This window comes from Manis pentadactyla, chromosome 2, assembly GCF_030020395.1.
Source record: "Manis pentadactyla isolate mManPen7 chromosome 2, mManPen7.hap1, whole genome shotgun sequence".
NCBI lineage: Eukaryota > Metazoa > Chordata > Mammalia > Pholidota > Manidae > Manis > Manis pentadactyla.
Genome location: NC_080020.1, coordinates 16,108,038 through 16,125,583, shown reverse-complemented (window position 1 = coordinate 16,125,583; position 17,546 = coordinate 16,108,038). Strand labels below are relative to the sequence as shown.

Here is a 17,546-nt window from a genome sequence, read left to right as displayed (position 1 = left end):
ATATAAAGTAAAAGTGTAATTAACATGCAATTTATATCAAAGCCAAAAGAAAAAAAAAGGAACCTATAAATCAAAATTTTAATTCAAAAATCACCTATAACTGAATTAAAAAACAAATAAGCAAACAACTTTATCAAGAGACTCTTTGAAAGACACAGGGAAAATTGGCTCCAATAAATAACACACAAGTTAAGTTCTTTCATAAGAATTTCAGAAATTCTCTTCTTTCTGTACTTTTGCTTTCAACATATAGGAAACATTTTGATTTAAAGGAAGAAAAATAATCCCATCAAAACTGAGTCTATGTTTATTCTGTTAGTGAGAAGTTAGATTCAAAGACAACTTGAGATTTACATGCTTAATGCCTAATTATTTCCAATAATAAGAATAAACATATATTAATAATTTCAAATGTTCAACTGTTTTAGAAATCCTTCGGATTTTTGTATCTCACATAAAATTTTTAAAAATTTTATCTCGAAAATTAAATTTTTCTTTTATGTTGGGTGAAATTTTGAGATATGATTTTTCTTTCTAGGCATTATCTCTTTGGTCATTATAAAAACTTGAATTCCCTTTCAAAATGAACTAGCAATACAATTTACAAATTTGGAGTCTTGCTATTTTATTAAATGTGTGAATAGTATTTTTAACAAATGCATCAACAAGAGAACTATCAATAAACTTTAGACATCAGGAGACAAAATTCCCTCCCCCAAACCTAGCTAGACTGAGAGATATTAAAAATCTTTGAGCTATTATCAAGAGTTCTGAAGAACATACAAGACAGAAATACATATATAAATATATCAAAAAAGTTTGGGTACTAGGTGCTTTACGAAAAACAGCTACTTCAATTATATAAATAACACAACTCGTAATACATTGAAAGTATACGAATAAACCCAATACTAGATCTCCTTTTAAGAAAATACTTTCTTTCTGAAAACAAAAGCACATAATCATCACTAAATGAAAAAGTATGTGGATTGCAATTAACACACCACATGTAAGTATTTTACTTAAACTGAGACTAAAAGTGCCTTACCGTTTTCTCCATTTCCAGAGAGAGTAACTAGAATAGAAGAAAAAAAAGTTAATAAATACACTTAAAACATTTTGCACATACAAGTTTTATTTCAGGTTGACTATTCATCTTAATATTTCCATTAAAAAAATTTAGTTATAAAATATAAACACTACTGCGAATTCAGAACTACACACTTTAAAAGCCCTGAAACACTAAAATGCAAAAATTCAAATTCTTCTTTAACATTAACACTGAAATCACACTTAAAAATTTTTTCAGACCTTTGTTAATTTTAAGTGTGTTAATTTGGCTATATATCTCTTTTCAATGCTACCTACAGAATAAATAGGACTACTATCATCCATGGTACTCATACTCAATTAGTCTGTGACGTACCTTACCAAACTTTTTGTGTAAGCTATACAGTTAAGACAAATTGTATTTTTCTAGAGAAAAAAGTAGAAGACTTCATCCCTGTAATTTTTAGAACACTTTTTCTTCCTAGACTGAAACCCTGGGAATTGCTGTTTACTCCTTTCCAGACAGTCCAACAGCCTCTGGGTCTTGCTGATTTCACTACCTAAGTCTCTTCAGATCTGCCACTTCCCCTCAATTCCTCCCACTGCCTTATTCAGGCCTTACTCAAATGCAATAGCTTAAGGCAACTCTCTCCGAGCAGCTTAACACAACCACCACCAGCATATCTGTTGGCTGAATACTCTTCAGCACCTCCCAGTTGCTTAGAGAATAAAGTCCAAAATCTTCTGTGATCTATGACCTGTTACCTCTCCAGTCTCTTCCATCCTTTGCCCATACCTGTGGTCTAATTAGTTTCCTAAATGCATCAGGCAGTTTCATGTGCTGTGTGCCCCCTACTCTTCCTTCAAGGCCCAGTGTAAATACTCTTCTTTGTGAAGCCTCTCCAAGCCCCTCTTTGGGCAGAGGAGATGATTCCGTTACTTCACTGCTGATCACTCTTCCATCTCTACCGTACCACCTCATTTTTATTGCAATTACTTTTCAATATGTCTATCTCACCCTACTGGACTGCACAAGTGTGGAATCATCTCTTAGAATAACAACCCTAAAAGTCACCATTAGCCCCATTTTACAGATAATTAAGCTAAGATAAGTAAATTAAATGGCCTGCCCGAGGTCACAAAGCTGGCACCTGCAGCACAGACAGGATCTGAACTCAAGTCTCCTTGGACTTGTATTCTTTTCTGCAGTGTGGTTCATCTTATTCATTCTTTCAGTTCTAAGACCTAGCATACAGCAGCAATGCTTAAGAAATGTTTATTATTTCAATATCCATTTTTTACTGTATCTCTTGATATAACAGGAAAGCCTAAATACTTAATAAACTAAAATATAACTAACTCAATCCCCAAATCAACTTATTTAATGAGAAAAGACTATAGACTTTTCCCCATTAAAGTCAGGAGCCAAACAAGTTTGTGATAATTACTTCTTAAAAAATAACGTTTTAGAGAGGCATAGGGCTACTTCTCAACCCATCTGAGATCAATCAAGTGGGGCTTTGTGTAGTTAGGCCTGGGCTGGTCCCCTCTGGCTTCACAAAGCACTTCTCATTTATGCTAGTGTACACTAAAAATATAATTTTCAGTATGTGCCACGGTGTGAAATTCTTGGGAAGCACTATACTAGCCACACAATTACAGAAGAGAAATAAATTAGAGGTATAAAATTGAAAAGAAGGCAAATGTATCACTATTTGAAGGTTATATGATGGACTATATTCCTTTCATAGTCAAAACCAACTGAAAAACTATGATAAGCAAGGGGTGGTAGTAGTTGTACCATGAAAATTGATTAAGGGAAGCCTCAGTGACATGAGGTTGGGAGGCCTGCAGGGGGAGCTCTCACACCCACCACTTCTCATCACTTGCAGATCCCACAGGAAGGAAGAGACAGGCCTTACAACTCATCCTACTTTAGCTGCTTTACCACCCAGTAGGAGGAAGTAAGAGTTGCTGCGTTTCCCCACACCCCCAGTGACAGCCCAGCCAGTGAAGAACTGTTACAGCTCAGCCAATAAGCAGCCAAATGTGGGACTCCCAATTTCCTCCAAAGGATGTACTGCTTAGAAGAGTACCCCCAACTCTCCCCTTCTATGAAAGAGCCTCCTCTCCTTTGCTCTCTGGACTTGCTTGTGGTTTTGCCATAGCTTATCTGTCCTGAATGGCAATTCTCTGCTGTTCCAGAATAAACCCATTTTGCTTTTTATATAAAGTAACTGATAAATTTTTCAGGTTAAGAGAACAAAAACTGATACACAGAAATCAGCAACTTTCTAATATACATGCAAATCACTCTGTAGAACTTACTATAACTGAAGAAAAGTTTTCCCTACAAAGCCACCTAAAAAGATACAATTCTGGGAATAGATGTAAGAACTGGGGAAGAGCTACTACACAGAAACATTTAATGTTTCTGAGGAATGCTAATAAAATCTGAACAAATGGAAAGGCTTATATTCTTATGTAGAAGAATCATCATTAAATTGTCAATTCTAAGTTAATCTCATAAATTTAGTGTCATCTCAATAAAAATACTATTATTTTTTAAATAGATTCCAAAGTACATTTCTGGAAAAATAAACTTGCATGAAGAGGCAGGAAATTTGGAAAGAGTATAACAATGAAGTAGGGCTGCTCATGCAGGATATTAAAGCACATTATTTTAAAAATATTATGAATGGGGGAGATTCTCAAGATGGTGGCATGAGTAGGGTGGCGAAAGGCTCCTCCCAAAACCATATACATTTTGAAAATACAGCAAATACAACTATTCCTAAAAGAGAGACCAGAAGATACAGTACAACAGCCGGGATACACCTACACCTGTGAGAACTCACCATCTCATGAAAAGGGTAAGATACAAAGCCTTGACCTGGTAGGACCTGAGCACTCCCCCTACCCTAGCTCAACCAGCGGACAGAAAAGAATCAGATTGTGGGGGAGTGGAAGCACAGGACTGCTAAATAACCAGCCCCAGTAATCTGCATGGAGAAAACAGACACACACTTCATGGTGTGCTGGATATTAGAGGAACGGAAAAGCAAAATCCGACACTAAGACTTTGAACAGGTTCCCACAGCTGCGTGCTCTGGGACAAAAGAAAAGCAGGCGCTTTAAAAGTCTGAAAGGGACAAGGGTTTAAGGGGTGGACAAAATCATTCCAGCACACTCAGCCCAGCAGGTTGGAAACTTTAAGGAACTTCAGGCACCCTAACCCCCTGGGTGGAAACACAGTACCAAAGCCCTTCACAGTGATAAGAAACCTGCTGTTCATTCCCCGCTGCTGGCACAGCGAGCGAACCAGCTGACCTGCCATTGCTGCGGAACAACCGGGGAGCAGCCCTGCCCACAGGAACCACACAGTTTCTATGAGCACGCGGCTAACCGGGCCAGACCCCGAGGCTGCCACCTGCCCCCAGTCGACCGACACAAACAGCAGAGACTGGTGCAGAGTCTGGAAAGCACAAAGGGGCTTTATTCTCGCAGCGAATATGCATTGCTTGGCTGCAACCCCCGCCAGTGCCCTAGGCCATCCCGAGGGCCGCCTGGCCCACGGCAGCTAAGGGGATTAACCCAGAGCCTGCCACTTGTGTGCAGCCAACCAGCACAGGCAGAGGAAGCTGGCCCAGAGTCTGGAAAGCATGTAGGGGCTCTGTTCTCGTGGTGAACAAGCGCTGATCGCCTGATACCACCGCCAGTGCCCTAGGCCATCCCAAGGGCTACCCTGCCCACGACAGCTCAGAGAATTAACCCAGAGGCTGCCCCTTGCACCCGGCTGACTGGCACAGGCAGAGGAAACTGGTGCGGAGTCCAGGAAGCACATAGGGGCTCTGTTCTCATGGTGAACATGAACTGTTTGCCTGCAAACACTGCCAGTGCCCTAGGACATCCTGAGACCCGCCCCGTCCATGGCAGCTCAGGGGATTAACCCAGAGGCTGCTCCCTGTGTGTGGTTGACTGGCACAGGCAGCAGAGACGGGCAAGGCGACCAGCAAGCAGGTAGGGACTTTGTTCTCTCAGCTGACACATGCACCGCTTGCTGGCGATCACTTTCATCGCCATGAAAAGGCAGCAAGAAACTTCTTCCGTCCAAAATACCTCAAACACCAGAGAGAGGGCCTTGTGAGACCAAAATCACCAATCTTCCTGAAAAAGAATTCAAAATAAAAGTCATAAACATGCTGATGGAGCTACAGAGAAATATGCAAGAGCTAAGGGATAAATTCCAGAGGAAGATACAGAAATGAATCAAACAATGGAAGGATTTAAGAACAGACTGGATGAGGTGCAAGAGACTGATCATGGAATAGAAATCAGAGAACAGGAATACAGAGAAACTGAGGCAGAGAGAGATTAAAGGATTCCTAGAAATGAAAGAATATTAAGAGAACTGTGTGATCAATCCAAATGGAACAATATTTGCATTATAGGAGTACCAGAAGAAGAGAGAGAAAAAAGAGATAGAAAGTGTCTTTGAAGAAATAACTGCTGAAAACTTCCCCAGTCTGGGGAAGGAAATAGTCTCTCAGACCATGGAAGTCCACAGATTTCCCAACACAAGGGACCCAAGGAGGACAACACCAAGACATATAATAATTAGAATGGCAAATATCAAAGACAAGGACAGAGTATTAAAGGCAGCCAGAGAGAAAAACAAGATCACTGACAAAGGAAAACCCATCAGGCTATCATCAAACTTCTCAGAAGAAACCTTACAGGCCAGAAGAGAATGGCATGATATATTCAGTGCAATGAAACTGAAGGGCCTCAAACCAAGTACACTGTATCCAGCGAGATTATCATTTAAATATGAAGGAGGGATTGAACAATTCACAGACAAGCAAAAAGTTGAAGGAATTTGCCTTACACACACCGTCTCTAAAGTGTATTTGAAAGGGGCTGCTCTAGATGGAAGTGCTCCTAAGGCTAAATAGATGCCACCAGAGAAAATAAAACCACGGCAAAGCAAGTAGACCAATGAAATACTAACTAAATGCAAAATAAAATCAGCTATCCACAAAAGCAGTCAAGGGAAACACAAAAGAGTACAGAATAAAACACCTAACATATCATCAGACTGTGTCTATAACAGCACAATCAGTCAGTTGAGTTAGACGGTTAGATAGTAAAGAACTACCCTTGAACATTTGGTAACCAAAAATCCAAAGCCTGCAATGGCAATAAGTACATACCTATCGATAATCACCCTAAATGTAAATGGACTGAATGCACCAATCAAAAGTCACAGAGTAATAGAATGGACAAAAAAGCAAGACCCATCTATATGCTGCCTACAAAAGACTCACCTCAAACCCAAAGACATACACAGACTAAAAGTGAAGGAATGGAAAAAGATATTTCATGCAACAATAGGGAGAAAAAAGCAGGTGTTCCAGTACTTGTATAACACAAAACAGACTTCAAAAGAAAGAAAGTAACAAGAGATAAAGAAGGACACTACATAATGATAAAGGGGTCAGTCCAACAAGAGGACATAATCATTATAAATATGTATGCACCTAACACAGGAGCACCTACATAATGTGAAACAAATACTAACAGATTTAAGGAGGAAATATAATGCAATGCATTCATTTTGGGAGACTTCAACACACCACTCACTCCAAAGGACAGATCTACCAGACAGAAAATAAGTAAGGACACAGAGGCACTGAACAACACAATAGAACAGATGGAACGAACAGACATCTACAGAACTCTACACCCAAAAGCAGCAGGATACACATTCTTCTCAAGTGCACATGGAACATTTTCCAGAACAGACCACATACTAGGTCACAAAAAGAGCCTCAGTAAACTCAAAAAGACTGAAATGCTACCAACCAACTTTTCAGATCACAAAGGTATAAAACTAGAAATAAATTGTACAAAGAAAACGAAAAGGCTCACAAACACATGGAGGTTTAACAACATGCTCCTAAATAATCAATGGATCAATGACCAAATTAAAATAGAGATCAAGCAATATATGGAGACAAATGACAACAACAGCACAATGCCCTAACTTCGTGGGATGCAGCTAAGGCAGTTCTAAGAGGAAAGTATATAGCAATCCAGGCCTACTTAAAGAAGGAAGAACAATCCCAAATGAATAGTCTAAAGTCACAATTATTAAAAATGGAAAAAGAAGAAAAAATGAGGCCCAAAGTCAGCAAAAGGAGGGACATAATAAAGATCAGAGAAGAAATAAATAAAATGAGAAGAATAAAATAATAGAAAAAATTAATGAAACCAAGAGCTGGTTCTTTAAGAATATAAACAAAATAGATAAATCCTTAGCCAGACTTACTAAGAGAAAAAGAGAATCCACACACATAAACAGAATCAGAAATGAGAAAGGAAAAATCATTATGGACACCACAGAAATACAAAGAATTATTAGAGAATACTATGAAAATCTATATGCAAACAAAGTGGGTAATCTAGAAGAAATGGAAAAATTTCTAGAAAAATACAACCTTCCAAGACTGACCAAGGAAGAAACAGAAAATCTGAACAGACCAATTACCAGCAATGAAATTGAATCGGTAATCAAAAAACAACCCAAGAACAAAAGCCCCCGACCAGATGGATTCACCATTGAATTTTATCAGACATTTAGAGACAACATAATACCTATTCTCCTTAAAGTTTTCCAAAAAATGGAAGAGGAGGGAATACTCCCTGAAACTCATTCTATGAAGCCAGCATCACTCTAATACCAAAACAAGGAAAAGACATCATAAAAAAAGAAAACTACAGACCAATATCTCTGATAAATGTAGATGTAAAAATACTCAACAAAATACCAGCAAACTGAACACAAAAATACATCAAGAGGATCATACACCATGATCAAGTGGGATTTATCTCAGGGATGCAAGGATGATACAGCATCCAAAAATCCATGAACATCATCCACTACATCAACAAAAAGAAGGACAAAAACCACATGATCATCTCCACAGATGCTGAAAAAGCATTCGACAAAATTCCACATCCATTCATGATAAAAACTCTCAACAGAATGGGTATAGAGGGCAAGTACCTCAACGTAATAAAGGCCATATATGACAAACCAACAGCCAAAATCATACTTAACAGCGAGAAGCTGAAAGCTTTTTCCCTAAGATAAGGAACAAGACAAGGATGTCCACTCTTCTTGCTTTTATTCAACATAGTACTGGAGGTCCTAGCCACGGCAATCAGACAACACAAAGAAATAAAAGGCATCCAGATTGGTAAGAAAGAAGTCAAACTGTCACTGTTTGCAGATGACATGATATTGTACATAACAAACCCTAAAGAACCCACTCCAAAACTACGAGAACTAATATCTGAATTCAGCAAAGTTGCAGGATACAAAATTAATACACAGAAATCTGTTGCTTTCCTATACACTAATGATGAACTAGCAGAAAGAGAAATCAGGAAAACAATTCCATTCACAATTACATAAAAAGAATAAAATACTTAGGAAGAAACCTAACGAAGGAAGTGAAAGACCTATACCCTGAAAACTACAAGACACTCTTAAGACAAATTAAAGAGGACACTAACGAAAGGAAACTCATCCCATGCTCTTGGCTAGGAAGAATTAATATTGTCAAAATGGCCATCCTACCTAAAGCAATCTACAGATTCAATGCAATCCCTATCAAAATACCAACAGCATTCTTCAACGAACTGGAACAAATAGTTCTAAAATTAACACGAAACCACAAAAGACTCTGAATAGCCTAAGCGATGCTGAGAAGGAAGAATAAAGCAGGGGGGACCTCGCTTCCCAACTTCAAGCTCTAATACAAAGCCACAGTAATCAAGACAATTTGGTACTGGCACAAGAACAGACCCACAGACCAGTGGAACAGAATAGAGCATCCAGATATTAACTGAAGTATATATGGTCAATTAAGGAGAGATTGATACAGGGAAATGACAGCCTCTTCAACACCTGGTGTTGGCAAAACTGGACAGCTACATGTAAGAGAATGAAACTGGATTATTGTCTAACTCCATACACAAAAGTAAACTCAAAATGGATCAAAGACCTGAATGTAAGTCATGAAAACATAAAACTCTTAGAAAAAAAAATAGGCAAAAATCTCTTGGACATAAACATGAGCAACTTCTTCATGAACATATCTCCCCAGGCAAGGGAAACAAAAGCAAAAATGAACAAGTGGGACTATATCAAGCTGAAAAGCTTCTGTACAGCAAAGGACACCATCAGTAGAACAAAAAGGAATCCTACAGTATGGGAGAATATATTAATAAATGACAGATCCGATAAGGGGTTGACATCCAAAATAAATAAAGAGCTCATGCACCTCAACAAACAAAAAGCAAATAAGCCAATTAAAAAATGGGCAGAGGAGCTGAACAGACACTTCTCCAAAGAAGAAATTCAGGTGGCCAACAGGCACATGAAAAGATGCTCCACATTGCTAATCATCAGAGAAATGCAAATTAAAACCACAATGAGATATCACCTCACACCAGTTAGGATGGCCAAAATCCAAAAGACAACAACAAATGTTGGTGAGGATGTGGAGAAAGGGGAACCCTCCTACACTGCTGGTGGGAATGTAAATTAGTTCAACCTTTGTGGAAAGCAGTATGGAGATTCCTCAAAAAACTCAAAATAGAAATACCATTTGACCCAGGAATTCCACTCCTAGGAATTTACCCTAAAAATGCAGGAACCCAGTTTGAGAAAGATAGATGCACCCCTATGTTTATCGCAGCACTATTTATAATAACCAACAAATGGGAGCAACCTAAGTGTCCATCAGTAGATGAATGGATCAAGAAGATGTGGTACATATACACAATAGAATACTATTCAGCCATAAGAAGAAAACAAATTCTACCATTTCCAACAACATGGATCGAGCTAGAGGGTATTATGCGCACTGAAATAAGCCAGGTAGAGAAAAACAAGTATTAAATGATTTCACTCATCTGTGGAGTATAAGAACAAAGAAAAAACTAAAGGAACAAAGCAGCGGCAGACTCAGAGAACCCAAGAATGGACTAACAGTTACCAAAGGGAAAGGGACTGGGGAGGATGGGTGGGGAGGGAGGGATAACAGGGAAAAGGGGACATTACGATTAACACACATAATGTGGGATTGGGAGGCACAGGGAAGGCAGCATAGCACTGAGAAGACAATTAGTGATTCTACACCATCTTACTACGCCGATGGAAAGTGACTGTAATGGGGTATGTGGTGAAGACTTGATAATGGGGGGACTCTAGTAACCATAATGTTGCTCATGTAATTGTAATACAAAAAAAAATATTACAAATGCCCCAATTACTAACATAGTTGTACTGGTTCATGGGTACTAAGGGAGAGAAGAGAAACCCCAAAATGGACCCAAATGCATACAGGAATTCAGTATACAATATATAGAATAAATAAATGATTTCAAGTCAGTGTGGATAGAGTTGACAAATAGTGCAGGAACAAATGGATAATCATGTGAAGAAAAGATACCATGGAGATTCACATGCCAGGATAAATTTTTAAATGTATCAAAGATTTAAATGCAAAAAAAACAAAAAACCTAAACATGTAGGTAATAGATGAATCCAGGGAAAAATTCAAACATACATAATTTTGGAGCAGAGGATGTCTTTCAGAGTATGATACAAAACCTAGAAACCATAAGAAAAGATTGATACATAAATAATAAAAAAATGTTTGAAAAAAATCCCTATAAGAAAGTGAAGACTAACAAACTAGCAAAGAAACATTCACAGTTCTTACTGTAGACTAATAATTTCCTTAATATTTAAGGAGTACCTACAAATCAATGAGGTATTTTTTAAAAAACTCACTTTTTTTCACGGAAAAGGAAATAAAAAATATGTCAAACATAGATTTGATGGTCAACCTTATTCATAAGAGAAATCCAAAGTAAAACTACACAAAAATATCATTTTTAATAATTGTATTGGTAAGAATCAAAAGTTGATTATATACTGTGTTACCATACTTCTTAGAGTAGAAGTCCAGTTTTAAATTGCATCTGGCTAACAGTTTCTGGTGGTTGCCTCTTCCAATTTCCCACTAAGATATTTATGCAATCACAGGGAACAGCAAAACTGATACCAAAAACAAAGCCAACAAACCTAAGATGGCCAGAACCATTTCTTCACAGAGGGTTTTCCTGACCACAACAGTGGGTTAAATACATCTCCTTAGCACACATTCCCACAGCACCTTGTCCTTTCCTAACACTCCTGATGTTGTAACTACTGGCTTATGAAGTTCACCAGCACCGTATGGCATGGGACATCCTCTCAATATTGGCTGACTGCCACTCTAACCAGAGAGACAAAGGCATGGTTGGGAAACCCTGGGCTATCTGCAGAAGCTCTGGTCTCACTAAAGGCTATTCCATTTTCTGAGGATCTGAGAATTATTTTTTAAAATTCTTTTGATAAAGCCAGGATTACAAAATATATATTAAGCATAGTAAGTGGTTACATATAACTCCTGAAGATGTGATGAGTGTCCTGTTCCAGTCTGTCAGTGACCATTATCATCTCATTCAGAACTATTCATCTACATTTAAAGTGCTCTGTGAATATGAAGGCTGGCCACATGCTATTTTCCACTTAACTGCCCCTTTTCTTGCCTGTCTTCCACTTACTGAAAATGCCAGATATACTCAGTTTGCCAGTATCCCCTATACCTACTGGAGCCAGGTTCTTGCTAATGGGTACACCTTTGATAAGGGGGAAGTTATTAGGAAGAAATTTCTTTTCCTCCTTGACAAATGAGAAACATGTGAAGATAAAGCCGTATTCCAGCCTTTATTCTGTTTTTGCTTTGGGTGCTTGTAATGGGAGGATGTGCTGTCTGAAGCTGCAATGGCCGACTTGCCAACTTGACGGCCCCACTAGTGATTGGATACAGGACAGTACTGCATTCCCTACCAACAGTGTATCAGAGTGACAGTTGCTTCACATCCTCACCAACACCTGGAATTGTCAGTCTTTAAGTTTCTAGCTATTCTAAAAAATATATAGCGGTATGTCAGTTTGGTTTTGTGTTTCTCTGATGACTAATGATGTCGAGTATCTCTTCATGTGCTTATTAGCCATATGAACATGCATCTTGTCTTTGTCAAGTTGTGTGTCCAGATTTTTGGCCACTTTTTAATTGTATTGTTTGACTTATTATTGAGCTGTAAGCTTTTTATACATTCTGAATATAGGGTCTAACTTATATGTTTGGAAATATTTCATCCTATTCTATTTTTGTCTTTTTATTCTTTTTCAGTGTTTTGAAGAGCACAAGTTTTATTTTTGAGCAAGTCCAATTCATCATTCATCATTTTTTCTTTAATGGTTCCTGATTTGTGTCCTGCTTAGGAAATCTTTACAAACCCAAAGATTTTCCCATATGTTTTCTTCTACATGTTTTATAGGTTATACATTTGGGTCTGTTACCCATTCTAAAAGTTCATTTTATGAAATAAGAATTGAGGTTAATTTTTTTTTTTTGCAGATAGATGGCCAACAGTTCCAGTATTATTAGCTGAAAAAACTATCCCTTCTCTACTGAATTACTTTGAAACTTTTGACAAAACAATCTACTGTATGTGTAAAGACTTCGGAACACTCTATTCTGTTCCATTGAGCTATATTTTATTCTTACTCCAACACCACTATATGACTTGATTGCATGTAGCATTTAGTAAATCTTGAAATCAGACAGTGTGAGTGTTCCAAAGAGCTCTTTTACAAAGTTTTGACTTCTTAGGTCCCTTGCAATTCCATATAAATTTTAAGCTCACCTAATTGATTTCTAAACAACAACAAAAAGGCTGCTGGGGCACTATTTACAATAGCCAAGAAATGGAAGCAACCTAAGTGTCCATCAGTAGATGAATGGATAAAGAAGCTGTGGTCCAAATACACAATGGAATATGATTCAGCCATGAGAAGAAAAAAAATCCTACCATTTGCAACAACATGGATGGAGCTAGAGGGTATTATGCTCAGTGAAATAAGCCAGGTGGAGAAAGACAAGTACCAAATGATTTCACTCATCTGTGGAGTATAAGAACAAAGAAAAACTGAAGGAACAAAATGGCAGCAGAATCACAGAACCCCCGAATGGACTAACAGTTATCAAAGGGAAAGGGACTGGGGAGGATGGGTGGGAAGGGAGGGATAAGGGCAGGGAAAAAGAAAGGGGGCATTACGATCAGCATGTATAATGTGGGGGGGCACGGGGAGGGCTGTGCAAAACAGAGAAGACAAGTAGTGATTCTACAGCATCTTACTACGCTGATGGACAGTGACTGCAATGGGGAGTGTGGGGGGAACTTGGTGAAGGGGGGAGCCTAGTAAACATAATGTTCTGCATGTAATTGTAGATTAATGATAACAGAAAAAAAAAGGCTGCTGGGATTTTGGCTTGTATTGTGTTGACTCCATAAATCAATTTGGAAAGAACTGACAGCTTTACAATATTCAGTCTTCCATATCATGAACACACTCTCTCTCTTGTTTATCTTACCAATACACAAAACCTTGCATACATCTTGTTAGACTTTTCATTTAAGTATTTAATGTTTATGGTGCGATTATAAACAGCATTTTAAGAAAAATTTCAATTTTTAATTGTTATTAATTAGAAATACAACTGAGTTCTTTTTATTGGTTTTGAATCTCTGACCTTGCTAAATTCATTAATTAGTTCTGTCTGGTAGTTTTTTTGCAGATTCTTTGGGATTTTCTACATAAATGCTTAGTCTGTTAATCAAGAGTTTTCCCCCTTACAGTATTTATGTGTGTGTAAACATATACTTTTTAAAAGATAAAATACCTCATAAGTTCATATTAATTCCAATTCAAGTCAACAGTGTTTTTGCTTAATATCTATCTTGTATTTGTATCTCCTTGTTTTCTACTGAGAATTCTGGTCCTCAAGGAAACAAAAGATTAAGAATTAGATTATCACAGATCATTCATTTGCTTTATCCCATATTGCCTCCCAACAATCTCAAGATAATGAGACCAATACTACTGCCAGTAACATTACTGAAACGTTTACATTTTTTTCCCACATGTTCTTCATTCTCTAATAGGCGTACTGTGTCCACTTTGTCAGAGCATGTATCCATTACAAACTATGTTCTCCCTTCCTTACAACCTTCATTACAGTCTTAGGTCTTTAAGAACATACATAGTTACATTAAGGTTCCTATCGGAGTTTAAGTTGCTACTTCTGTAGTTATTTTGTCTCTCTAAAGCTCATTCCCATTCTCTAGCAAACCGGTTTTGTTGTAGATACTACTCAAGCTGTCCTTTTTCTATGCAGTGATTTGGGAGACTCAAATCACCACCATTTCCCCAGAATCCCTCCCATATGACAGGAACTCTGAAAAGAGCAGGCCAGATGTCCTGTCAAGTGTGCTACATTCTGGAGCGCTCCTGTTTGGTGTCCTTAACTTCCTCCTCCACCTCCCACCTGCTCCTCCTACCATTCCATTCAAAGTCTAAAGGCTTGAGGATAATGCGGGGGTTGGGGGAGGCAGAGACAATAGACAAGAATACTCATATGGGACATATTCTGGGTACTGTACAGTATACACCTCTGTGGGTACATTATTTAAGTTTATCCCTATTAGTGATGCTTCGTTTGGGTCACTTGGTAAGGTAGTAACCATTAGCTATCTCCTTTATAAACTTAGAATCATTACGTTTCTGTGGGGTAAAACATTAGGAGTATGTGATTATCTTCCTCCCCAAAAACTTTTCACCTAATCAGCAACCACCGATAATCCTATTTGAATTTTTTCATAAAATCAGAAAATTACCATTAAAAACCTTTATTATTTCTACACTTTTAATCTGGCATTCTTCTGCAAAGAGTTTTTCCTCAACTGGGGATGAATTAGAGTCATTCTAAAAAATTAAACGTAAGCAGAAAAATTAAACTTAATAATTAAGCACAAAAACTTAATTATTTCCCTTCAGTTACCCATTTTTAGAATAAGATGCTGGCATAACACTCAACTCCACTGTTAGTAAATAAATGAATCAATTAGATACTCTCTGAGTTTCAAAAAGGAAACTTCATGGGTTTTTATTTATTCAGTGTATCATCATCAATTACATTTACTTCTTAGGTTCAAACTGTCTCATCTTCGGCTAACGCCTCTTTCAACCGACCCCCGTATTCTCCTGGGTCATCCCCATTAGTCTTTGAGCACCGTCCTGCTGTCTAGCACAGGCTATCCTACACTCTCTTTTTATTTTCTGTCTCCAGACCTGAAATTAGCTATTTCTCTAAGGGACATTAGTTCCTTTAGAAACCCAGTTCTGACTACTAGGATTGCTAATAGCTACTGGAGTTTCACTGCTTTTAGGCCCTTTGGGTTGACGGATGTAGTAGTATACATTTATATTCATATTCCTATTTCCAATTCAAATAAAACATTACAGTTTTCTGTTAATTTCTTTGGCATTGTAACATATCTCTTTGCTTTTACAATGCAAGTCTTAGTTCCTAATTACTTATCCTAAAATATACAAAAAAACAATTCAAAATATACCTAAAATAACTCAAAAACTGCATTCTGGTTTCAGATTTCCTTACAGTTTATTTTGTTTTGGCTTTAAACTATATACCACAAAGGAGTACTATGTTCAAGAATCACTTGAATTAATTTCTGTGTAAAGCATCAACTTTTATATAAAATTAAGTTCATTTGTTTCAAGATTTCAAGTTTTACAGTTTGCTTTCTCTCTGTTTTAATTTTACTTTTTGGATACATGAAAAATATACATTTTTAAAAGTCAAGATTACACAAAGATATTCATAAAGTTCTAGCTTTTATTCCTCAACCTTCACCCCAGGTAATCATTTTTATTAGTGTCTGTCTTACCCTTTCAGTATTTCTTTTAACAAAATAAGCAGGTAAGTTATCTTTTATCTAATTGCTTCCTTTGCATACCCAGGTACATACTTTGCTCCTTTCAATTAGTGTACCCTAGAAATCACTACACATCAGAACACAGAGACAATCATTGTTTGTGTTTTCAAAGCACTGCATCGTATTCAGTTGTGTTGGTGTTCCAGTTATACAATCAAGCCTCTATTGATGGACATTTGGGTTGTCTCCAATTTTCTGCTGTTACAAACAATGTGGCAATGGATAACCTTGTGCATGTGTTGTTTATCTGCAGAAGTTTATTTTCAGTGTAGGTTCCTGAAAGTTGAAGTACTGGACCAAAAGTAAATTTGCTCTTTCTAAACTCTGTTACAGGGGTTGTGTACCACTTTATACTCCTACAGTAATGCATGAGGCTGTTTCTCCACAGTCTACACAATAAAAGGTTTTCAAGCTTTTTATATCACAGGGTAATTTTATTTCACATTTATAAGTGAGAGAAAGCATCTTTTTGTATTTTCACGAGCCTTTTTCATTTATTTTCTGTGAACTGTTTATTTCACTCCCATTTTTTTCTATCCCTGGTTGTAAGATCGTGTTATTTTCTAGTACTTGAATGTTTTCCTTTTTTACATTTAGATTTGGTCCATTTTGAAATGGCAGATTCCAGGGCAGGGAAAGTATCAGATGAGTCCAAAAAATCTCATGGTGCCAGTAAGGAAGGAAGGAGCAAATGATGGAGGCTTGTCAAAAAGACTCAGAAACCAAAATGCAGGGGCTCCTGCTGGCCAATTCTGGGACAATTTGAGCAACTATAAATGATAGGTATAACCCATAAAATAAGAACCCATGAGAGCATGCTGATGTAAATGAATGAATCAATGAATAGGGAAGATGTTTACTCTTCCTTATAGTAGAATTTAACTATTAAATGTAGATGAAATTATGGAATTAAAAGAAATCACCATTTAGCAAGCAGCAGAGTAACTGTTTCAAGCAAGAATCCTCAATAGATGCTAAAAAGAGTAAGTAATCAGCAACAGATTTACTGTTTCAAGGTACTCCCCCACAGAAATGCCTGTCTAAGGCTGAGTTCTCCTCACTCAGATGCTGGACAGAGTTTGGAGTACAAGATATTTCCTAGCGACTACCGTACATCACAGGAAGGGGGAGGACACAGAATTAGGCAAGGGAGGAGTCTGACTGCGGTGCAGGCCTCCCAGTGCCATGGCACCAGGCCGGAAGGCGTGTGGGCGAGGGGTCCTGGCTGCAGGCAGCCCAAGCGAGGGTGTGGCCTTGGCTGAGGTGAGTCACGCTGAAAGAGCAGCTGGCTGGAGGGTGGCCGCTGACCGCACCTGCCACAACTGAGCAGCAAGTACTTCCTTGAAGGGAGACCTGTATGGTGTATGTGAGTCTACGAGAATATGGATTAATTACAAAGAAAAACTGCACCTTTGCAGAGAAACCTGGCATCTGTCATCTTAGGTGGTGACCTGTTACACTAACAGTGCCGGAAATGGTCTGGCCAGTGATGCAGCATCACTCCTGTGGCG

At 37.9% G+C, this 17,546-nt stretch overlaps 1 protein-coding gene across 9 annotated transcripts in view; it reads right to left on the bottom strand.

Annotated features, from left to right (window-relative positions):
- ZDHHC20 (zinc finger DHHC-type palmitoyltransferase 20) overlaps positions 1-17,546 on the bottom strand; it is a 491,166-nt gene that overhangs the window by 45,310 nt on the left and 428,310 nt on the right. For all 9 annotated transcript variants that reach the window (XM_057490295.1, XM_036924525.2, XM_057490320.1 and 6 more), the window contains one exon: positions 1,049-1,075. In XM_057490295.1, the coding sequence (XP_057346278.1) occupies positions 1,049-1,075 (27 nt within the window). The remainder of the gene's footprint in view (positions 1-1,048; positions 1,076-17,546) is intronic.